At 37.0% G+C, this 26258-nt stretch overlaps 1 protein-coding gene across 2 annotated transcripts in view; it reads right to left on the bottom strand.

Moving 5' to 3' along the window:
- Positions 1 to 26258, bottom strand: part of LOC112050630 (tachykinin-like peptides receptor 86C) — an 86373-nt gene that overhangs the window by 17633 nt on the left and 42482 nt on the right. For both annotated transcript variants that reach the window (XM_052884609.1, XM_052884610.1), the window contains exons 5-8: positions 14836 to 14937; positions 11295 to 11429; positions 8783 to 8860; positions 5905 to 6055 (exon numbers count right to left, since the gene is read on the bottom strand). In XM_052884609.1, the coding sequence (XP_052740569.1) occupies positions 5905 to 6055; positions 8783 to 8860; positions 11295 to 11429; positions 14836 to 14937 (466 nt within the window). The remainder of the gene's footprint in view (positions 1 to 5904; positions 6056 to 8782; positions 8861 to 11294; positions 11430 to 14835; positions 14938 to 26258) is intronic.

The raw sequence follows: 26258 nt of genomic DNA, 5'->3' as shown, positions 1-26258 counted from the left end.
GCACTATCCAAGAGGTAGGGAAAGGATAGGGTAAAGGGTAGGGTAAAGGGTAGGGTAGGAGTAGGGTAAAGGTAGGGGATCAATACTGAAGCCTATTTTCTATATTTTGTCTGTCTGTCTGCCTTTTTTTCACCGGGCATCACGCTGAAACTACAGAATGAATTCAAATTATACTTAAGACGATTTGAGACCATAATACGTAGAAGGATAAAAGGATATTTTTTGTAGCGAAAACAAAATCAGAAATGGGTGAAGTAGGGGTAGAAAGTTTGTACGGAAAGTCCTTAATTTTTCCAAATACATTTGTAAATGTAAAATGATAAGTGGACTATTTATTATAAGTTATAAAACTTGCAAAATATAATGTGAAATATGGGTTGAAAATTGACATCGATTTTTACGCGGACGAAGTCGCGGGCGTCCGCTAGTCTCCTTATAGAAACATAACATAAAAACGGTAAATGCATCAACGATATTTTATACTATTACATATGTTACATGCCTATTAAATTATCGCAAAAAGTGTTCCAAACGCACACAACTCGAAATTGAAGAGAATATTTAATAGTTTTTTATACTATGCGACTTAAAGAAATTAAGACAATTGGATGCCTCTTTTTGCCATTGTTTCGACGCGCTAGTTTTATATCTACTAATATAAATATCGTTGATATCTATACTAATATTATAAAGCAGAAGAGTTTGTTTGTTTGCTTGTTTAATATAGACTGATTTGAAAAATTCTTTCAGTGTTAGATAGCCCATTTATCGAGGAAGGCTATAGGCTATATATTATCCCCGTATTACTACGGAAACAGGAACCACGCGGGTGAAACCGCGCGGCGTCAGTAATAAATATAAATTAAATTAAATAATCTGTATGTGCTTTCAGGATAACTGTGTCTTTTCAAGTGCTTATACACTAAAACACAAACAACCTTTTTTTGAAATAAATAATAAATAAATTTAAATCTGTTTGTTATTTTTTACACCTAAACTATTGACCCTAATTGTATAAATAATTTTATTGATTGAAAACTAAATAACTAAATATTATGCTATATTTTAAAACCGTATTCAGACGAGAACGGGCACTACAGTATTATAATAATCGTATGCAACAGAATTACAATATTCTGGCGTAATCCATTATAGTCAATACTGAGGCACATAAATCTCCAACTACTTATATTTAACAAGCAATAAATAACTCAGCTTCGGATTTCCATCAAGTTACGTTAAAAAAGGTTGTTAATTTATCGCTTCGACCTTACAACTTTTATACCGTATTGATCTGAAATATGAGAAACTTCAGTCTTCAATCTTGTTTTAAACGGGTTTACCATTGTAAAAAGAGAAAAGGCCAACTGTACTCCATGGAGTAGGTAAAAAAGAAAGAATGATCTTTATTTTTAAGTAATGCTAGATATTACATTCTAAATTCTAAATTATTACATAGCTTAATTTGTCCACGTAAACAGTGGAGCAATAAAAGAAGAATGCCTTGCAATATGTGGCATAACCTAGAAAAAGACCCTAACTCAGCATTTTGCCACATAGGAAAAAAGTATGCAGCACAGATTTTCAGTAAGGACCCAGTTCAGGTGTTGCCACGCACAGAGCTAAACGTCCTATGTTAACTATTATAAAAAAAGAACAAAATTAAAACTACTACTAGGTACAGCTGGCCTTTTCTCTAATTTGGTATTTATTCATCATCATTATCATCATTAACAGCCGATGGACGTCCACTGCTGGACATAGGCCTCTTGCATGGATTTCTAAGCAAAACGGTCTCGAGCTGCGCAACCCGCTTGATGTCCTCGGTCCACCTAGTGGGGAGTCAACCAACACTGCGCTTTCCGGTGCAGGATCGCCATTCTAGCACCATGGGACCCAACGACCATCGGCTCTTTCAACAATGTGGCCTGCCCATTGCCATTTGAGCTTCGCGACTCGCTGAACTATGTCACTGACTTTTTATAATGGCCAGGTGAGGAAACATGCATACCTGCGAATTTTCTTATTTCTCTACATGTGAGAATGCCAATATACATTGGGCCAGCGTGGTGGACTATTGACCTAACCTTCTAATTCTAAGGAGACTCGTGGTCAGCAGTAAGGGTTGATGTACATTGGGCCAGCGTAGTGGGCTATTGACTTAACCCTCTCATTCTAAGAGAAGACTCGTGATCAGCAGTAAGCCAAATATGGGTTGATAATGATGATGATGATGAATAAAGTAATTTGCATGCCAAATAGACAAGATACATTTACGTTTTGCATCATTATACCCACTAAATAAATACCTACACTGATTTATTGATAAAATGATTGAACATTGGAAATATAAAATCCTAAATTGACCGAGTTGAATCTATCATGCTCAGTACTGCGTCAGTATTGTAATAAAAAAGTCAAAAATGTGAGATTGTTCAAGACGTTGAAATTACAAAGGCAAATAGATGAAATCCCTAGGGTTAAAAAACTCTAATAACTCATTCAATTACATAGGTCACCTTGAAATTTCGCAACGTCAACATTTTCAAAATTCCCTCAACGAAGCCAATTTTCGGTCCTACCCGAATTATTTTCACCCTCGACAAAATGAAAAAAGAAGAACTCGGCTACAGTAAAATGCCTAGATATACGGAAAATTGGCCATTTCCCCACTGAGATACCGTCTCTAGCATTCAGAGGGGATTTGATTACATTTAATATTACCCTACACCCAACATCCAGGTCAGACTCAGCGATTTATTTTCGGAAGGAATTTCACTTTGAAAAAGTTTTTTCAGAGTTTCTTATTTGTAAACAAATAACAAACCGATGGTTGTTTTTTGATACTTATTGAAGGTCGAGTATCGCACCCAAATTCACGAACTTTGAGGAAAATGAGCTTATATGACACACAGATTAAAGAATAATAGGTAGATAGAGGGTACGGAACACGGCAGGAATGCAGGCATTCCAAATACAAATTCAAAAACGAATACGTTCTCCATTCAGTACGACACGAAGCACGAAGTAATTTTAAATATTATTCAAGAAAAACGGCGAGTTATGTTTTTAAATATTTTAAAAAGTGTTCACAAAAACAGATTTTATTATTTAATTGACTTTATCAGTGAACTGGCGGACGCCCGCGACTTTGTGCGCGTGGAATTCAGATTTTTACAAATCGCACGGAAACTTTTGATTTTTCCGAGAAGAAACATAGCCTATTAGTAAAATCGCAACGCAAATGAAGAATAAAACATACACAGTTACACACTTTCGCCTTTATAATATTAGTGTGATGATTATCATATCAATTTACGTAATTGTTGTTAGTGTTAAATCTTGAAATACAAATAATGAAAAAGTTTGTATATTATGCGGATTTCAAGCAGACGCGTGACGTTTGTTTTTATTTACGCCTCGCCGCGTGACTTGTAAAGACGCATTCTGTATCATTCTTAATTCTGTGATAAATTAAAATTTATTGATAGTTTTTTACACCATTCCAACTAAACAAAAAGGTACTTTTACGGAGCTCTGTAACCGACGGACACGATTAAAACTATGAAACACCGATTCTAGACAACCTTTAAAATCGCATTAGATCATTGATCATATACTTTGACAGAATAGTAACGTCCAAGCAGGTCCTTCTGTAACTAGTCTGAGTATCTATAACAACGTATATCTAGGTTAGTCACGGTGATTACCCCACCCAAGTACACTTCTAATACAAGAGGCACTTATAAAGCGACATCGATCTGTGAAGCAGTTGTTGACACATCAATTCTATTAAGAATTATGAATTTTGAACACCATTATGAAACCTATGATTGAGAAGGGAAATAAATGGAATTAAAGAATGATAGCGTGTGGCATATCACATGAATATAAATTGCTTTAAAAATAATTTATATAAATACCTAACTCCACAGGCATTCTACAGTGTAAATGAGTATTTAAGTTGATATTATTGTTATTTTCCTACATATTTTAATTGTAAAGATGTAAATTTTAAATGGTGAAATTGTCATTTGAATCATTAAATACTTAATAAATAATTTGCATGCCTAATTGGCAAGATACATTTACCATCTACATCTACCGACCACCTGTATAAATAATGCATGTATCTGCAAAGAAATAAATTGATTGATTGATTGATTGATTGAATTACATTAGTGTAAAACTTTACATAGTAGTAACTTAAAAAGAGCTGTGATAGTCCAGTGGATATGACCTACGGAGGTAAACCAAACCCAATTCAAATTCAAAAATTCAAAATTCATTTATTTCAAGTAAGCTCAGTTTACAAGCACTTTTGATACATCAGTTGACTATTTGTAAGGATTTTACCATCAGTTCGGAAGGCAGGTTCTCCTGAGAAGAAACCGGCAAGAAAATCAACAGTTGCTCTTTTATAAAATTATTTATACAATAGTATAATTTACAGTTTATGACATAATTACAATTTCTTATAGTTTTACTTCCTGTGTGAAGGTGGAAGCTGATCCAATGGCCTCCAAGCATCTTTATCATTGAGGAACTCATCAATGTTGTAGTAACCTCGACTAAGTAAATGTTTTTAACACATTGCTTAAAGCTATGCATTGGCAGGTCCATCACAGTCTTGGGGATCTTATTATAATTTTTTTCAACTACTGGTATATCTATTTATAGTGTAGCTAAAAAGTTTCTTATCTATCTTAAACGTTGTATTTTCAAGAGTTATTATAACTCTGTTGGTTTTTAACCAAGACACTCTCAAAAGTCACAAGGGCACAAAAAATTATACGCTTATCGTTAGCCACCAGAAACGAATACGGCAATAAATAACTTTTTCAATACATTTGCTCGTAAAGTAACTTTTATTTCACCGTAGTAAGCATTACGGCAGCCTGTGTAGTAAAATGTTAGCACACTGTGAATATATATTTGTGTTTATTTAACTACCGGCAAATATTTTTAATAAACACAATAAAATAAAATACTCAGTAAGAAATACTACAGAATTTACTAAAAATAAAAAAAAACTAATAGAGGGGCTACGCGCAGTGTATAGTTTTACGTGATCGACGTACCTTTTATGCAGTTTTTCGATTGGTTGACTAACTAGTACCTAGTAATAGTCTCTGCGTTAACTGCGTCGGACAGACAGACAAACAGGCGAAACTATAAAGGTTACTTGTGGACTACGGAACCTACGTGTCTCAAACGGTGAGGTGAAGGAAAAACATCGTGAGAAACCTACGCTTATCTGAGAATTTTCTTAATTCGCCACTTGAGTGAAGTCTGCCAATCTGCAATGGGCTAACGTGGTAGACAATTGGCCTTACCCTCTCATTCTGAGAGAAGGCTCGTGCTCAACACTGACCCTAATTTAGATTGTTAATAATTATTAATAATATTTTTAATAATATTGTTAATAATATTTTTTTCGTATTCCTGACAGCAAACCCTTTCATTTGATATCCATATCATAGGGGTGGATTTCAAACACCCAGTCCGCCATCTTGGGGAGGCCGCCATATTGGATTTGTAATGATGTTTCTTAGCTAGTCGTGTATCGTCACCAGAATTCAGAGCGTGTGCAAAATTTCATCCTAATCGAAGATATGTTCTTACATACATAGTTACAAGTAAAGCTAATTTATACGTGTTGATGACGATCTCCTATAATATGTATGTAAAAAACAACCAAAACGTCAATATTTTTTTTTATTTATTTTATTTTATTTACATTAATAATTGTTTATAAAACTCGGCTTTAACTCACGTGATACGACGTCAGAGTATGCCCGACCAGTTTCGAACCCATACGGGGCCCTTAGTCATGAGCTGGTTCTTGCAACGCGGCACGATCTGTTTGGATAGTTTCATAACAAATTAATATGTTGTATATACCTTTCTTTTAGATCGTATGGAGTCAGCTTGCCTCTGCGTCAGTTCACCGATGGATCTAGACCCCCACAGGACTCGCCCCATCGCCGAGTAGAAGAACGTCATCCCGAGCATGGGCACCGCGTACGTGACCACGAAGAACAACACTTGGTACCTGCACAAGTAAAACAAATTTGAGCCGTCACGGGACGCCTGGTAGATGTGAAACATCGTCATTATTATAATCCATTAAAATCGTACACACACTGCATATAGACTATGTATATACCATCATATAGCGTGGCGACGCGTCGCCAGAAATTTACGCGCGGCTAGATGTTTCACATCAAAATCAATTAAAAAACTTAATAAACCCTATGGTCCGACAGCTGTTCGACGTTTTTGGGTAGATATTTGGGGGTAGGTACCTGAAACTTAGTATATTTATGCGTCTAAAGATTCTGGTTGTCGCCGATAGGTTGAACATTATTGGTAACTAGCTAATGGGGTGAAGTTGACAGGTTTAATAAGTTAAAGCAACGCTTGACTGGGTCAGCTAGTATACTCTAACAATCCTACCCCTTATACTTGAAAAAAAATATCCTCAAGGATAAACTCCAAGCCATGGTTTATGATAGAAAGCTTATTCTACGTGGATTCTATATACGATGAAGATGTCAGCATTTTCTCTATTATGATAATGGAATTTCTGACACAAAATTTATCATACTACGATTAGCTGAAATACGGTTTCTTCGAAATTGTTTATTTCAAATAACTCTCAGTTGTGGTGAAATTTATTTTATTACTTTACTATTACACTCTAACGCTTTTCAAATTGCCTTTAACTTAGTACATCGCTAAAAGTAATATACTGAGGTAATATTTTAGCCAAAAATACTACCACTTTTAGACAAATTTCGAGGTATAAAAGGCTCGTCAAAAATTTGCGTATAAGCCAACTACCGAGCAAGAAATAATGGCTCCAGCAATTTGCATAGTAGGTACTCGTATTTCTAACGTAACAGACGGAGAGCCCGTGAACGCGAGACCTTCGTCATTTTATAAAAGCTGAAAGTTTGTCAGCTCATGCTCCTTCCATAAATAAGTACAGTAGCCAATTATGGAGTTTGGATCGACTTAAAAAAAAATTACACTCGAATTGAGGAGGAGGTCCTAAATTCGAGTGTACTTATGTTTTTTTTTTTATTGTATTTATGTCACCTGATTACTCAAAGACGCCTGGATCGATTTGAATAATTATTTTTTTGTTCGGAAGGGTATACTACTGAGATGGTTTTGTTGTCACCATACAAGGATCTAATGATGAAATCTTGGAGAAGTCGAGGGGAACTTTCAAAATTTTTAAGCGCAACTATAGCGTTTTATATTTTATCCATTAACTACTTTAAAGCACTATAACTTAATGAAGGTCTGGATTGGATCTGATGGTGGAGTCGAAATACAGAGAAGGGAACTCTTTAACGGTTTACAATAGATACCTTATGTTTGTACTTGAATTTTTATATTTTTATCGGCGTAATATAATATCCTCATTTGCCAGGCTTCATGGCAAACCTTCGCTAGAGACCTTTGACGTTTCAAATTAAATAGTGTTTATCGAAGGGATAAAACTTTCAGCTTTTAAATGACGAAGGTCTGGAGTTCACGGGCTCTTAGTGTATAAGCACCTACAGTGGAAAATCCATGTCGTTGTACCAATGCTGAAATTTACGAGAGCCTTTTGAACCATTCCATCACACATTTACATTTAGGTATTTGCGGGAATACTAATTTGTAAAACCTGCAGCTTATTGAAGCTTATTTATTAATACATATAAATATTAAATGTTTTTAACAATAAAAAACACATTTATTTATATGTATTTCCAACACACTTCAAAAACACAAAAATAAAACTAAAAGGCGAAAAATAACATCGTATGTACTTCCTTCTGATCACTTTGAAGGCTTTTTAGTTTAATTTTGTTTTTTTGAAGTCAGTAGAATTTTTTTGTTAAAAAGATTGCATTTTTCTGTTTTTAGTGTTTCTGTTGTTAGACGGACGGGCAATTTCGTTATTTTCATTTTAACACAAAGTACTTACTGAACCGATTTTCATGAAAATTAAATGGAACCAATCTAAAAGTATGCTTTTAAGAAAGACAAACTAACTTTAAAATAATCTCTGGAACGACTCAACCGATTCCGGCACATCCACTGAAGGATAGAGAAGGTTAATGAGCAACATAAGACGACCTTTTTGGCGCAGTTGGTTATGCTGGGGTCTTAATAGAAAGGTCCAGGGTTCGATTTCCATTTCGGGTCAATTTAGATTTTAAATTTTCGACATTGGCTCAGGTCTGGTATGGTAATGACCAATAGTCGTATAGGCCATACCATGGTTCCCCACCAATAAGACGAAACACTGTTAGTAGTAGATAATTATGACATATACTCGTAGTACAGCAGGTGAGCCTGTGTAGTCCAACAGATATGACCTCTGCGTCCGATTCCAGAGGGTGTGGGTTCAAATCCGGTCCAGGGTATGCACCTCCATCTTTTTAGTTGTGTGCATTTTAAGAAATTAAATATCACGTGTCTCAAACGGTGAAGGAAATCGTGAGGAAACCTGCATACCAGAGAATTTTCTTAATTTTCTGCGTGTGTGAAGTCTGCCAATCCGCATTGGGCCAGCGTGGTGGACTATTGGCCTAATCCCTCTCATTGTGACAGGAGACTCGAGGTCAGCAGTTCTGGTTAGAGATCTTAATTAGTGAGATCTTGGTTAGTTCTTTCTTAGTCTAGGAACTATGATCTCTTGGTAATGAGTGATCCCTTTTAACCATGGAACTATTAAGGTTTCAATTAAATAAAAGCTTTTATATTAACTAATACTTACACAAAGTCCATGTATGAGACGTCAGGTAAACCATCAGGCCACGACAGCAGGCATGCAGTTTTTAAGGTTCCCTTCGATCTGCAACAAGTACTTTGTGAAATACATACAGCTGAACGTAGAACCTCCTCCTTTTTAGAAGTCGGTTAACTAGTCTTACGGGTACATTAATTTTATCTAAACTCTGGATGTTTGTTATCCTTTAATATCGATTTTGATGGAATTTAAAATGAAAATAAGTAAACACATAGGGTTGTTTTTGTCCCGAAAAAATCCATGGTTTTCCGAGATTTGAGAAAAACTAATGGTTATGGTGGTATGAATGTTTGTCACTCTTTCACGACGCCACTACTGAACCGAATTACCTGTAAATTGGAATGGAGATATATTATAATCTGGATTAACACATAGGCTGCTATTTATCCCGGATATCCCTTTATTTTTCGCGAGTAACACCGCGGGGCTAGGCAGCTAGTTATTGTCATAAAACTTCAAATAAGATAGAAGAACTCGTCAGAACGCAATAGTAAAAGGAAATTTTATAAAACTATCTTTTATGAAAATTACTAATGTTTCATATGAAAATTAATTTTATGATAATACTAGTAACGCCCGCAACTTTGTTTGTTAACAGACATACAGACAGACTACTTTCTCATTTATAATATTAGTATTGGTTCGAATCCCGGGTCAACAAAAAAAAGGTTATTTGGATTTTTCTTACAAAGAAAATCTTAACAGCAACCTGGAGTTGGTAAGTTGGCGGTGTTAGTACACCCCCGTGCCTCGGAGAGCACGTAAAGCCGTCGGTCCTGCGCCTGATCTCTCGTCGTCGTCGGTCGTGTCGGTCTGCCGTCCCATCGGATTACAAGAGTGAGAGAAGAGAGAGTGCACCTGTGCTTGCGCATACACTTGTGCACTATAATATCTCCTGCGTACATGGTTAATCTCACCATGAGAGCGCAAAATTCTATTGTATTACGTCTGGCACGAACATATAATAAACTTTATTACAATTTAGATTTATTTTACCTATCTAAAACACAAAAAAAGAAGTGATCAAGACACACAGAACTTTATAATTTACACACACACATGCTCACACACATTCACAAAAATTTTGTTAAGATTTTATAGAACATTTTTATCTTTTAATTTTAATATACCTGAAATTGTATTGTAGCTTTGTATAATATGTATATTCTGTAATCTTTGTGGCCTTAGTTTTAAGCTTATGTAATCTAATAATTATGTGCCCACTGTTACGCTGTTGATTATAAATAAACATATAAAATAAAATAAATGGGACCACCCTGGAATCAAACCCTTCAAAACAAAAAAAGAATTTTTAAAATCGGTCCACAAATGACGGAATTATCGCTGGACATACAAAAAAAAAAAACATACAGCCGAACGTAGAACCTCCTCCTTTTTGGAAGTCGGTTAAAAAATAAAAAGAGATTATCAGCCGCGAACGAAAAGTCGGTCGGGATAATTGTTTATGTATACTTCCGTATGGATTATGATATGTATTAGATTAGATTCAAGTACTTGAATTGTAATTAATGTCTTTCGTTAGACTGTAATTGGACGTCGGCGCCGACCAAACTCTATCGTTTAATTAAACCATCAAAATAATGTACAATTTCGCTAAAAATAAGGAATATCTCGTTTGACGTCAAAAGAGATAATAAACGCAAATCACGTACCAATTCCTATTCAGAAGACTTGATTAAGTATAATTATATTTTTGGATTTGTGATTAATTTAGCATTTTGGTTTAATTTTCTTTATTTGAAAATAAGGTCACAAAAATTTATGTCAAATATTGATAATTCCTTATATTATTAGCTCAATAGCACATAATACATAATTAAGTAAAAAAAGGTAGCTCGATATGCGCGACCAATTAATTTTTTTGACCAAAATTTCTTATTTAGAGAGGTAGGTAGGGACCTCAAAAGGAAAAACGGAAACCTTATAGGATCATATTGTTGCCTGTACGTCTGTTTGTCAATATTCTTTATCTCAGGAATTTGTAGAGCTATAGAGTTGAAATTAAAAAAATAAAAAGTACTCAGTCGGTTAAAGCTGTAAAAAAATTAAAAAAAGATACGACTGCTTATTTTGACACTCTCAAAGTAATCATAAGGTACGTACTTTGCGATAACCTTTGTCGATTAAACAAGTATGGTAAATTCTAAAAAAATTACCTATATTTAAAATTTCTAAGGACTGTGGCCACACTATATATTTGTGATTAACATAAGCGTTGGTTTTGACCTGGATATAGTAATTTCGTAGCACTTTAGTTAAGTTTTTTAATATAATAAAAAGAATATTTGCCATATTTTTTTATAATATGACCAATATTCCCATTCCCCTCCAACTAGTCGGGAAAGACTGTGATAGGAGTGGGTACGACAATAGACCAACGGGGCGGGGACCGAACCACCACCCCTCGGTTATGAGTCCGACCGCTCTCACCGTTGAGCTATTGAGGCTATGTTCTTACCGATATTCCTTAGTAGTGGAGTACAGTAAACATGGCACAGCTAGGAGCATCCCGCTCGCCCAGATGACGGCTATCATGATGAGGGAGCATGTCTTTGACATCCTCGGCCGCATTGGTCTGACGATCGCTTGGTACCTATTCAACAAACAAAGTACGATTAATTTACCACATTAACGATGAGCAGGCAATAATCGTTGTAGTTCCAAGTTAATAAAATGCCCGCATCGCAGAAGGCAGTGATAGACCCCTGACTAAGTTAAAATAAATCGATTGTCCGTAAAGTCGATTTACTGACGATAGTTGGACGTGACAATGTCATCTTACTAATATTATAAAGGCGAAAGTTTGTGTGTAAGTGTGTAAGTATGTTTGTTCCTCCTTTACGCTGCGGCTACTGAAGCGATTTGGCTGAAATTTGGAATAGAAATAGATTTTACTCAGGATTAACACATAGGCTACTTTTCATCCCGGAAAAATCCACGGTTCTGATAGTAAGAAAATACTGATGGAATGGTTGCACTTTTCAAAAGAAAATGTTCGTCTTTCTAAAATACTGTTTAATAAATAATCTTCATAGACCATAATATACTTGATTTCTTGTAAACAATGTTGGCAACCCTAGAGCGAGGGAACGACGCAGACGTCATCTTTTTTCGAGTGTGCAGCCTGCTTCATCGAATTATAAGATGTCACGTCAAAAAGTAAAACATTTTTATTTGATTGAAAGGAGGTTGGGTATAACAAAAGAATGGAACAATGGACCTCCTGGCAACATGCAGAATCGTAATCTGCATACTTTTCTGAGTTTAAAAACTGTAAACAGAATGCGGTCCTCAATTTATGTAATGTCATTTCCTCGGAGCGCCTAGTCTACGAGTATGTGGATTGAGGAAACAGTTTTGCTGAAATTCGCTTTCAGCAAAACTAAAGGTATATCTACAATCCACATACGTTTACTCGACCTTACGAATTACAAATACCTACAGCGAATTTTTTTTTTAATCTTCATCCGCGTTATTTGAGGATTTTTACTGTCTAGAAAACTTATTATACAATTAGTTGTAGTATAAACTTAGATTAAATACAACTTTGTTTGTTTTTAATCTAAGTTTGTTAATTTTGTAAATATTAGACAGTTTCTGCTAAGAAAAAACCGGCAAGAAACACAACAGTGTGAAGGTGGAAGCTGATTCAATGGTTTCCAAGCGCCTTTATCTTTAAGGAATTCATTAATGATGTAGTAACCTCGACTAATAAATAATCATCGCTACAGTATCTCAGTTCGCTCCGTTATGCTGAATGTTTAATATTAATTAAGTATTATTATAAAATAGTGTTTCGCCCGCGCTCTACCTATGCATTGTTCTATAATCAATATTTAATCCAAACTCCATACTTCATTCGTTCGTACATTCATACATTCGACTACCATACTTATATACCTATGGCAGGATCACTTATACTATGTGCGCTGTAGCATGGTGCGAGTTACAGTTTCTTTAAGACGTTCATAATACGTACTATTATCCTAAATCGCGGCAAACTTTCAGGAGTGAAACGAGCTGTCACCCGCAACATGCTATAGCGCACGAACAGTAGAAAAAAAGTGTGCCCTTGACCGACTCTTAGACTATTATTTATATTTGGGATAATAATTTGTTTACGTAAACAACATCGGCAAGGGCAAATAGGTAATATCTAATTATTTTGTATCACATTACTGTAATTTCCCAGAGGCCTATACCGAGCCTGTAATATGATTATAATGAGAAAAAATCATGGAGGTTTCATATTATTTGGGAACGAGATTCTCAATTTCAATCTATATTATAAAGAGGTAAAGTTTGTGGGTGTTAAGAGCCGCGATAGCCCAGTGGATATGACCTCTGATGGGTCTTCCGGAGCGTGTGGGTTCGAATCCGGTCCGGGGTATGCATCTCCAACTTTTCAGTTCTGTGTATTTTAAGAAATTAAGTATCACATGTCTCAAACGGTGAAGGAAAACATCGTGAGGAAACCTGCATACCAGATATTTTTTTTAATTCTCTGCGTATGTGAAGTCTGCCAATACGCATTGGGTCAGCGTGGACCTACGTCCATCTAACCACTCTTTTTCTGAGAGGAGGCTCGAGCTTAGCAGTGAGCCGAATATGGGTTGATAACAATGGAAGTTTGTGAGGTTGTAAAGGGGCAAGCTATGAATCTGCAGAACTGTAGACAGTTAGTTAGTAGACAGATAATCTCACTACAAATGTAAAATGAGGCCAATGCAAATGCAAAATGCACATTGCTTCAAATATGTTTTGCAATACAAAAAAAAATTAATAAAAAAAATACAACCGACTTCAAAACCTAAAAACGTACCCACTAAACTTAAAAGCGAAAAATAACATCATAATATGTTCTACCTGCTGATCAGTATGAAGGCGGTGCTAAGCCGGTGATGTATTAATTCAAGCCATGTGAGAATATATTATAGATTTAGATTTTGCAGACAGTGTTGTTTCATGTGACAATGTTAGAAATGGCTTAAATTAAGACAACACCTATTAGCCTACCTGTATAATCCTGTATATACCTACAGTATTCCCGAGTTAGAAGATTTACGAAATCGAAATTTTATCTCATTCGAAAGTTTTCTGAAACAACCTGAAATATTTATTACTTGTTTCCAGTTAATTACTTCCGAACAGTGAAAACTAACTGAGAAGTTAATTAAATTCAGTCTATAGCAAAAATACAAACATTGCTGTTTTCATTTAGTTTTTTTTTGGGTGCCCCAAACGTGTATTAAGGGCTCAATATTTAGTGGAGATACTCAACAATGTGCAAGGTATACTGTACTCACTTATGTTCGTCTGCCGCACTCGAGTGAATCCAAATATCCCTTCTTCGGCTCCCCTAGTACCTTACCTTACCTTATCTTATCAGCCGATAGACGTCCACTGCTGGACATAGGCCACTTGCATGGACCTCCAAGCACAACGATCTCGAGCCGCCAGCATCCAGCGGCTCCCTGCAACCCGCTTGATATCCTCGATCCACCTAGTGGGGGGTCGCCCAACACTGCGTTTTCCAGTGCGGGGTCGCCATTGCAGCACCTTGGGACCCCAACGTCCATCGGCTCTTCGAACTATGTGGTTTGCCCATTGCCACTTCAGCTTCGCGACTCGCTGAGCTATTTCAGTGACTTTGGTTCGTCTGCGGATCTCCTCATTCCTGATTCGATCACGCAGAGAAACTTCAAGCATAGCTCGCTCCATCGCCCGCTGAGCGACTTTGAGCCTTCTAATAAGGCCCATAGTCAGCGACCAAGTCTCGGATCCGTAACTTGCTAACTACTCCCTACTATTATTTATTTATTTATTTAAGAAATATATAAGTTACGGCAATTATTGCAGACCCACTTATTGGTTGTCACAGCATGCACTAAGCATAAGGCCTAGTTCGCACTACTCCAGTAATCCAGCCGAGTACAAACGATTTTGGGGATAAAACCAAAAATCGTTGGCACCCGATATATTAATATCATTATTCTCACCTGTCAAATGATATCCCGGTGAGAGTGAACACGCTGGCCGCGACAGTGACGTTCGCTATGAAGTTGCTCAGTTGACAGTAACGCACTCCAAACACCCAGTCGCTGCAACAAGAGAAATGTAGTAGAACAAAAAACCCTCCAAACCCTCCATACCCAATCTCCCTAAAGGTGGTCGGGAGTCCCCCACTTCAAGGTGTTCACGAGTCCACTTATAGAGCCGAACTAGTATTTTTTTTATTAAAAAAAAACCTTTTTATTTTCCATTCAATAGTAATTCAAATAATTCTGACTATCGGTATAAACACGCCTTGCATTTTAAAATACGTAAAGCTAAACTAACTAATTATAAGGATGCGTTTAATAGACACAATTTAAGATCTATTTACAAAAGAAGTATTATTTACCCCGTAGATCCCCGTAATTTTAGAACACAATGTTTTTTGAACATTTTAAATTGATTTTCGGTAAATAATATTATCCCAGAGTTATGGGAAATACTCCGCAGCACCCTCTATAATAAAGGTATATCGTACGTATTGATTCATAGTATTTAATACGAAAGACATGACCATGCCAAGGCCAATTCCTTTGAAAAAAATCCAAAACGAAGTAATTCACCAAAGAACCAAAGAAACCGATATAAGTAGCTCTAAGGGCTAGTACATAAAAGTGGCAGTGGGCTGACCATGCCTGTCGAACGAGCGATGGTCATTGGAGTCGAAAGGTTCTTGAGTGGAGACTGCATCTCGGTAAGCGGAGTGTGGGACACTCCCCAAATAAGTGGAGCAACGATCTTCGAAAGGTGGCTGGCATCGATTGGATGCAAAAACCTACAAATAGAGCGGGCTGGCTTACCTACAAAAAGATGCCAATGATGGAGGCCTATGAGGAGATGATGATGATGATGATGATGATGATGATGATGACATGACCAAGCAGATTTCCTAGTTCCAGACTAAATAAAAGAAATGTATTATTAATCAAATTCAGACTTGAGAAGCTTTCTGTCATTTTCAGAATGATTCTGGATATAAAACGTGACATTATGCGACACGTTTCTTACAGTAGTAACCATAAAAATAGACTTTATTTTGTAAAAAACGATTAGACATCTGTTCTGTTGTTATGCCTAACCCAGACCATAGTTAAAAGGAAAAGAGGATTTCAGGAAAGGAACAGAAGCCCAGGGTTCAATTGTTAGTATATCATGTGTATAGAAAATAAACAATTAAATTGTTCCGAATTCAGCATTAAGGGTCGTCCACATCTGACAACGTGGGATTACTTGAACAGTAATTGACATTACTGACAATGAAATGTATTTGAAAATGGGCCGGTTTTCTCAATTGGTCCAGGTCTGGATGGTGGGAGGCTTCGGCCGTGGCTAGTTACCACCCTACTGGCAAAGACGTACCGCCAAGCGTGTAGAAACCGATTGGGATTTTTATCCTACTCCTAAGCTAGCCCGCTTCCATCTTAGATTGCATCATCACTTACCGTCAGGTGAGATTGTAGTCAAGGGCTATCTTGTTAAGAATAAATAAAAATTACTTGTACTATTATCTATTCTGTAGTTATACCCCTACCCCTAACCCTAAGTGTTATAATAATGTCTTAAAAGAGAAACATTTTCTATAATTTTAAACGCCATTTGGTGGCAGTTCCGTAATAATTTTCGATTTTACACTTGAATTGAGTTCACAAATTCTGTGATAAAAATATAATACTTAACTTCCTATTTTGAGCGTAGAAATCAGGAGCGTAGCTACCGCCAGGGCTCAATGATACAAGGCCCCCGGGCTACAGAGGAACCTTATAAGTAAAATCTAAATTTAGAAAAGTCTAATCCAAAATCTCACTGAATCTTAAATGAAAAAACATATAAAAAACTGCTTAAAGAGTTTCACTTCACAAATTACATATGGGAAAAAAACAATTTATTTTTTTCCATTTAAGTAATCATTTTTGATTTTCATGTGAGAAATTTATTACCCCTTACTTGAGACCCCTAGCTATTTTTGATACAAGGCCCGCTACGCCATTGCCAGTAACTGCCTCGTCGATACAGTGGCTACTATGCCACCTCACTGTTCCGAGCATAATCACAGTAGGTGCGACCACGCCTCTATCGTTACCATTTTTTACATTCTCTATTTATTAATACATCTATCTGAAGTTATATTTTTGTTTTTTTTTTATTGAGAAAGAATACAATATGGAACTTAAGCTAACTTATCCTAATAACTATACAAATCATGCCCACGTGGAATGGTGGCAAGAATACTGACTGCAAATAATGAATATGCCACGGTGCTAATGTGTCGACGCATGTAGCGTCCCACATTAGGGCGCGCCCCATTTCCCAGGGAACCAGCGTCAATCCATCAGGTCTCTTGCCTTCATCCCGACTGATTCCTGACGGCTCGATTAGCGCAGGAATATTTATAGTGGCAAGAGCCCCTTTTATTATATCATTAAGAGAGCCATGCCGAAATAGCCTACCGCCACTCCTTTGGCATGAAAGCCCATGGATTATATTAAAGTTATATATTGCACATAGAGACATAGAGTGTACAAGTATGTGCCACCTCCGAAACTCCGGTAACTTTACTGACGGTCGCTCGGACCGGGAACTCAATGTTTTTCAGTTTGCAGTACGATAAAGTTCGTAGCACTGTAGGAGTTTTCGTTTAAGGTTCGCTGCTCAGGAGTTCAAATGAAAGACACGATTCTTTAATCGGAATGTAATAATTTTATTGAATCAGTCTTAGTCTAATATATACATTTTTGCTTCACAAATAAAGAGACGCGCGCGAGTTATATCGGTATTGTCGCACAACCATCCATGTACACAGACATGCAAATGGTTTACACACACATATGCGGCAATACGCGCGGAGCGCCTCTCGCGGTCTCGACACCGCTCGCCCGTTCCCTAGCACTTAGCAGTCACAGTCGGCGCGCGGCAGCGAGTGGACGTTCAGTGAAGTGCAGTGCAGACAGTGTGTTTCAAGAACATTCCACGAGCCACGAAGTCACGAAGATATAATATATTCGAGCCATCAACCATGCTATATATTTGAGCCATTAACCATGCTATATATTTGAGCCATCAACCATGCTATCGTGTAGACCCATCAACATGCATACGTAACCATGTAGGGCTCAGATACATTCCAGTGCATAGTGTAATTCTCTGACACAATGCAGGTACGTAACAATAACTATTATTACGTGTTTGCACGTCTTGCGTTTTATTTCTCTCTTGTTGATAATAAAGTGCTTTCCTTTTTCCTTTCCTGTGTTCCTGTTTCCTTCTGTAATCGACGGGCAGGCGGACGGCGCCGTGACGTGATAGAACGAGTTCCACGCGGTCGTAAGTATGTAGGTAGGTAAGGTAAGTATAGGTGAGTATTACTAGCGCCTATATGACCCCCTTTCAAGCGAAGCGTACAACTTTCTTTACGACCCGTCCGCTTCTCGTGACGTAGCTGGTAGGTTTAGGTATAGGCGTAGGCGTAGGCGTACGAACGAATCCAGGACCTTTTTTTATATTCTTTGTTAGTGTAGATTTTACATTTTCTTTAGAGTCTTCCGCTGTTTTCGTGTTTTTTTCTCTCTCTATCTTCATCTTCATTTAGTAGATATGCAGGCTTTAGTCGATCCAATGATACAACTGTTATTCGCAGCGGCAACTGTATTTTGTAGTACTTCTCGTGACGCTTCAATATTTCGAAAGGCCCGTCATACGGCCGTGTTAACGGTGCTCGTACAGTATCGTTCCGTACGAATACATGTGTACATGTTGCTAGGTCCTTGTGTACAAATGTTGCCCGTGTTTCTGGTGTTCGTTTTGTAGGTGTCAGCGATGCCATTGTCTCTGTAAGTCTTCGCACGTAGTCTGCGTCTTCAATTTTCGACTGTGTAGGTATGAAAAAGTCTGACGGTATGCGAAGCGTTGTTCCGTAGGTCATTAGCGCAGGACTTAAATTGTTGTCTTCTCTTAGTGCAGTTCGTAGCCCCAGTAATACGGTAGGTATTTCATCTGACCATGTTGTTGTTGCGCCGCGAGCCATGAGCGCTGCCTTTAGTGTTCGATGTAATCGCTCAACTTGTCCATTCGCTTGCGGGTGATAGGCTGTAGTATGTATTCTTGTGATTCCCCATCTTTTCATCAGGACGTTGAAAAGTGCTGATTCGAAATCCGATCCTCTGTCGCTGCTGAGCCTTAACTATTATTATTACGTGTTTGCACGTCTTGCGTTTTATTTCTCTCTTGTTGATAATAAAGTGCTTTCCTTTTTCCTTTCCTGTGTTCCTGTTTCCTTCTGTAATCGACGGGCAGGCGGACGGCGCCGTGACGTGATAGAACAAGTTCCACGCGGTCGTAGGTATGTAGGTAGGTAAGGTAAGTATAGGTGAGTATTACTTGCCCCGAGCTATAAATAAAATGTCATTTCAGTGCGAGGACACCGCAACTTTCAATTGCATTTTCAACTCTGTTTCAGTTGACCTTTTAGTTACTGAAAATCCTGACTCTGTACGTGCCAATTAAAGCATATTGTACAAAATGGTATAAGTATTTACATATATAAAAATAAATACATTTACATATATAAAAGTAACCCGTATTGAAGCAGCATGGTAGGTGTAAGCTCCATATTTTGTCCGAAAGTTTGTGTGTAAGTGTGTAAGTATGTTTGTTCCTCTTTAACGTTGCGGCTACTGAAGCGATTTGGCTGAAATTTGGAATGGAAATAAATTTTACTCTGGATTAACACATAGGCTACTTTTCATCCCGGAAAAATCCATGGTTCCCGCGGGATTTGTGAAAAAACGAACTCCACGCGGACGAAGTCGCGGTTTCTTAGCTTTGTATTTAAACGTTGCTTTGTTGTAAAGACCCGTTTTTACACTTTCGTTGTAGTGGCCAGGGATACCAAGTCGAAGCTAAGTTAGGAAAGTCACACGATAGGCAAATCCATGTTTTTTCTGATGCCCGGTCCACATTCACGTACGAAAACCTGTGAAAAACGAGTGTGGAATAGTTTCAAACATTCATTGTAGTATCGCGCCGTGTACGCGCCAGTTCACGCTTATTTCCACATTTTTCTCTTCACATTTTCTTCACTCCACAACAAAATGTAAAGCGGATATGATAGTTTAGTGGAATCCAATGACACTTATTGACGGATAATTCGATTGTAACAATGAGCCTTTAACACGTTCGCTGCTGCACTGATTTTCCAGAATTTTCCCCTAGTGCTGTAAGAGGTTTTTTGACCTCGTACTAAAACTTTCTGTGGTGCGGAACGAGGTTTATCGACCTCGTAACTCTTGGAGACGCAAAATCCTTTTCTGCGTACGAGGTTAATTGACCTCGTACCGCAGCGTACGTATTAACCACACCACAAACGAAACGCGCGCGGGGCTGCGTGGATCCCGTATCGCATAGAACGTATCGAGAATGCTATCCAAATTGAATAAGATCAATAATAATTAATTTCTCGTGAAGTTCTCAAGTTTCCTTTAGCGGGCTTCACTCGTTGTGCGGTAATTTCTATCTCAACGTGGATAAAGTTGGTTAGCAAATAAAATGAACTTTGCTAATAATATCCGAAGTATATACAGAAAAAAGTGATATTAGTTTTGAATATTGTTCTGATTTTTAAGTTACTAGCGGACGCCGCGCGGTTTTACCCCCTTCCCGTTCCTGTAAGAAAATGGTGACAAAATGTAGCCTATAGCCTTCCTCGATAAATGGGCTATCTAACACTGAAAGAATTTTTCAAATCGGACCAGTAGTTCCTGATATTAATCTAACAAACAAACTCTTCAGCTTTATATATTAGTTTAGTTTTTTTTTAATGAAATAGAGCTAGAATACCCATTTGAATAGTTAGATATAAGTGAAAAATGTTACATTTTTTTTAATAAATATTTTTTAAGAAGCTAATAAAACAAGTTAAGAGAAGTGAAAATGCACTTAATAAAATCATGATTTCTTTTTATGTATTAAATGAAAATAAATTGGTAAATAAATAGGACATGACAGACATGTTATAAATTACTTGTATATTCGTTATGAAATATTCGCATTTGATCGAAAGCTCCATAGATTCCGCCTTTTAATCCAATTTTTAGATTTAATATTTAAGTATAGATTATGGTTATTATAATTAATCACGTAATTATCGTTCTCATCTAATTTATGTGGAACTTACCATAATCTCAAAATCCGCACTGTGAAAAGGGTCGACTAAACATTATCATAGGTCTAATTTATGTTCGTTGGACTTATCATTAATGTCCGATTTACAAAGTAAACATAGAGACGAGCTTAAAATAAAATAAATAAATAAATATCATTTTTGTTAAAAACATGATATACTATAAACTAGCATCCCCCGCGGTTTCATCTACATAACGAAGCCATGTGAAAATAATAAAAAATTTAATAAAAAAAATACAACCGACTTCAAAATCTAAAAACGTAGCCACTAAACTAAAAAGCGAAAAATAACATCATAATATGTTCTACCTGCTGATCATTATGAAGGCGGTGCTTAGCCGGTGATGTTTTAATTCAAGCCATGTGAGAATATCTTATAGATTTAGATTTTGCAGACAGTGTTGTTTCATGCGGTCCTGTCAGAAATGGCTTTTATTAAGACAACACCGGCTAAGCACCGCCTTCATACTGATCAGCAAGTAGAACATATTATGATGTTATTTTTCACTTTTTAGTTTAGTGGCTACGTTTTTAGATTTTGAAGTCGGTTGTATTTTTTTTATTAAATTTTTTATTATTTTTCCATTTTTAGTGTAAAATTTCATCTCAAACGAATACATCAGACCCCTAATGACAGTCGTAACCCATCTTGGTACAAAATTCTCAGCAATACAAATTAATCAAGCCCAAGCACAAGGTAGCTACCGTAAACCGTTAAGGGGTTCCCTTAATTGACCTTGGTCTTCATCATCAGACCCCTAATAACAGACACAACTCATCTAGGTAGAAAGTTCTCAGCAATACGAATTAATCAAGTCCAAACACAAGGTAGTTACTGTAAACTGTTAAGGAGTTCCCTTAATTGTCCTTGGTCTTCATCACCAAACCCTTAAATGACAGTCACAACCTATCTATGTGGAAAGTTCTCATTAATACAAATTAATCAAGCCCAAACAGAAGGTAACTGCTGTAAATCGCCGAGGAGTTCCCTCGTCTGTTTTATGGCTCCATCATCAGATCGATTTTAAACCTTCATGAAATTGTAGTGCTTAAAAGTACTAAATGGAAAAGTTTACGAACACACTAGACACCCATATAATTTTCAAAAGTTCCCCTCAATTTCTCCAGGATTCCATCATCAGATCTTGACATGATAGCAATGGGACCAAATGGGGACTATACTGTTTCAAACAAAAAAAGAATTTTTGAAATCGGTCCAGGCATCTTTGAGTAATCGGTGTACATACATAAAAAAAAAAAAAAATACCGACCGAATTGAGAACCTCCTCCTTTTTGAAGTCGGTTAATGAACAGTACGTGGGTATAATATAGGTTATATTACTCGCTGTTAATATAGCATTCCTTTGGTGAAAGAACTTTTAAAATCGGTCCAGTAGTTTCAGAGCCTATTTGCTACAAACAAACATGCAAAAAAATCCTCTTTATGTAGTTGTGTAGACTACTAGCAGAGGCCCTCAACTTTTTCAGTGTTGAAACCCTTCGAATTTTGTAGTTTAATTTTCATACATACAAACACACAACCCTTCCGCGTTATAATATTAGTTATATTCGACGGCCTCCGTGGCGCAGTGGTATGCGCGGTGGATTTACAAGATGGAGGTCCTGGGTTCGATCCCCGGCTGGGCAGATTGAGATTTTCTTAATTTGTCCAGGTCTGGCTGGTGGGAGGGTTCGGCCGTGGCTTGTTACCACCCTACCGGCAAAGACGTACCGTCAAGCGATTTAGCGTTCCGGTACAATGCCGTGTAGAAACCGAAAGGGGTGTGGATTTTTATCCTCCTCCTAACGAGTTAGCTCGCTTCCATCTTAGACTGCATCATCACTTACCATCAGGTGTGATTGTAGTCAAGGGCTAACTTGTAAAGAATAAAAAAAAAATATATACATTATCTCAGATACTTTTAGATTTAGTTATTCTATGTAATATTAGACTTATTTAGCTTTATGTCTTTGTCCCGATTGACAAACCAGCTGATGCTCGTGACTTTAAACCGCAACAAAATTGGTCTAAGCTTTAATTCCCTTTTTAGTCACACTTTACATAAATAAAACATACTTTTGGCTGGTGGGTGGGTTAAGCCGAGGCTAGTTACCACCCTACTGACAAAGACGTACCGCAAAGCGATTTAGCGTTCTGGTATGACGTCGTGTAGAAACCGAAAGGGGTGTGGATTTTCATCCTCCTCCTAACAAGCTTGCTTCCGTGATGATGCAATCTAAGATTGCATCATCACTTACCATCAGGTGAGATTGTAGTCAAGGGCTAATTTGTAAAGAATAAAAAATAAAAAACGAGAACTTTTGTACAGAGCTATTGACTTGATGCTGTGCAATGAAAGCACTCAAAAAATTATATAATGGAACAAATAAGGATAAAGATAGAAAGAAAGGTTTATTCAGAATACACATCATACAAAGAAAAGAGAGAAAAAAAAACAAATTAAATACATTGCAACTTGCATGATGTGATCCTAAAAGGGTCACCACTCAGCATATTGCAGTGTCCGTAAGGATACCGCGCTGATCTTCCGTGGAGCCATTAAGGTGACGTTTGGACGGTATCTAGACGTGCGGAGCGCCTCTAACAAACATCGACAAATATTAAAAGAAGACAGATACGTAAATTAAATACAAAAATATTACTAGTAGAAACAAGTGGTAGAAATAAGCCAATCTATACTTATAATAAATCTGTAGAGAGGTCAATTCTGTACATGAAATATATTTCCAAAATAACTATCAGGGGGTTATTAGTGATCGATACTGATGCCAAAAATGCAATCAGTAAAATTTTTGTCTGTCTGTCTGTCTGTCTGTCTGTCTGTCTGTCTGTCTGTATGTTCTTTATAGAAACAAAAACTACTGGACGGATTTTAACGAAACTTGGTACAATTATTCTACATACTCCTGGGCAGGTTATAGTATACTTTTCATTACGCTACGATCAATAGGAGCAGAGCAGTAAAGAGAAATGTTGAGAAAACGGGAGAAGTTACTCAATTTTTTAAGCTTCCGTCGCGTGTACAGCCTTAATGGTTAAAGCTACATAGAAACCATGTATAACGGAAATGTTCTCCTTAAAATTATCTATAAAAACACAATAGCATATATATGTCTATCTTTTATGGTTGACTCACAATAGCACGTGTAACTCCCGATAGCTTAGCAGTTCGGAGCTTTCTAATTAAATTTGTCTACTCTTATGTTTATAACACTCATCAGTCATCCCTAACTAAAAAGTTACCATTATTACCTATTCAATAAAAAAAGAATCATAAAAATCGGTAAAGAAACACCAAAGTTATACAAGAAATACGCTAAGCCATCGCGCGTGCATACTAATTCATGCTACATGGATTATTTTTGTGTAACGGTTGCCGCGCTCGACGCGACTCGCGGGGGGGGGGGCTAAATAAAAAAGTGCAGCCTTAATGAGTAGGGTAGGGGTAGGGTAGGGGTAGGGTAGGGGTAGGGCAGGGGTAGGGTAGGGTAGGGGTAGGATAGTGGTAGGGTAGGGGTACTTGAAAGTTTACAACGACTTTCACGCGGACGAAGTCGCGGGCTACCGCTAGTTATAAATAATAATACAATAAATAAATGATAACATAATAATTTGGTAAATATTATAATAAATTAAACAAAACAAAGGACCCATTACTTATATGTTTTGAATTAAAAGATAATGTTTTCGAATTTTGGTTTTAAAAGTGGTCTTGGATATTACTAAATTACGAAGAGGAGGAGGCAAATCATTCCAGCACTTGTTGCCGCGAATTTAAAGCTTCCTCGAAAGGCAGCTCTGAAATGTTGCGGCACTTTAAGGGTCCAGACTCGATTTGATCTTGTCAAGGATGTTTTGTTCCACTCTAGCTTATCAAATAAGTAAGCAGGCTGCTGAGACTTCAATACTCCAAATAGAAGTGTAGCAAGGTGAAGATTCCGTCTCGCTTTCATATTGAGCAGTTTAGCTTCGTTAATAAACGGCGTAACATGCGTTCTGGGGGGAATATGAAAGCAGAACCGGGCACATGCATTTTGGATGCGTTGTATTAGCCGTTGAGTGCGAACGAGCAGTCGTGGCCCATACAAAGCATCAGCGTAGTTTAATTTTGAGAGTATTAAAGATTCACATATCCCAACACGCACATCTACACTCATATAATTCCGTACACGGTATAAAGTTCTTAATCTATAAAAACAACTGCGCACTGTTTCCAAGATATAACCTTCAAAACGCAATTCAGTATCTATCAGTACCCCTAAATTTCTAGCCTCATTAATACGCTGCAGCACTTGATATTTAATACATATAGCAGAGAGGTTTGGCGATACCTTTGCGACTGCCTGACGAGAGCCAAGTAACATGAACTTTGACTTGTCAGCATTTAGTACTAACTGATTATTATTCGCCCAGTTTGCTATATTTTCCAAGTCATCGTTTAGTTTACTAACGGCATCACTATAATCATCAGGTTTAAAAGAAATATACAGTTGAGTGTCGTCTGCACACATATGATAATTTGAGTTATTAATACTGTCTACTATGTCTGCAGTATATATAATGAAAAGTAAGGGACCTAAGATAGAGCCTTACTCCTCGAGACAAAAGTTTAGATTCTGAGGTAGCTATCCATCCCGTGGAATCACGCAATTCAACATACTGAGTACGCTGAGACAGATAGCTTGCAAACCAACTGATGGATTTTGTCGAGAACCCGTAAAATGAAAGTATAAAAGTAAAGGATAAGTGATCATGAGGCTAATTTTAAAAGAAATCTATAATTACCTCATCAGTTAAATTACTTGTTGGGCAATATTTCGTATTCCTTTGATATAAAATTCATTGCATTAACAGTGTCAAACTGACACTAACTTGACACATTTAGTCAAAATACGATGTCAAATCCTTAGGAAAACTGACAGTTTGATAAACAGAACATTTGACAATGACATCTCAATCATTGATTGACTTTGACATTGACAGCCCGCGTTGGTAAAGACAACTGATAATCAGTGAAATACGCGTCAAAGAGGATACATAAATCACTACGATCGGTGTGAAAAAAATCTGAAAAAAAAATCAAATCAGCTTATTTTCCCTGTTAGCGAATATTTTGGCTACGATTCTAATGGAGTTATCTAGTAAAATATACAAGATTTTTAGTACATT

The sequence above is a fragment of the Bicyclus anynana genome, chromosome 12 (genome assembly GCF_947172395.1).
Source record: "Bicyclus anynana chromosome 12, ilBicAnyn1.1, whole genome shotgun sequence".
NCBI classification, from domain to species: domain Eukaryota; kingdom Metazoa; phylum Arthropoda; class Insecta; order Lepidoptera; family Nymphalidae; genus Bicyclus; species Bicyclus anynana.
This window is presented reverse-complemented; position numbering and strand designations above follow the sequence as displayed.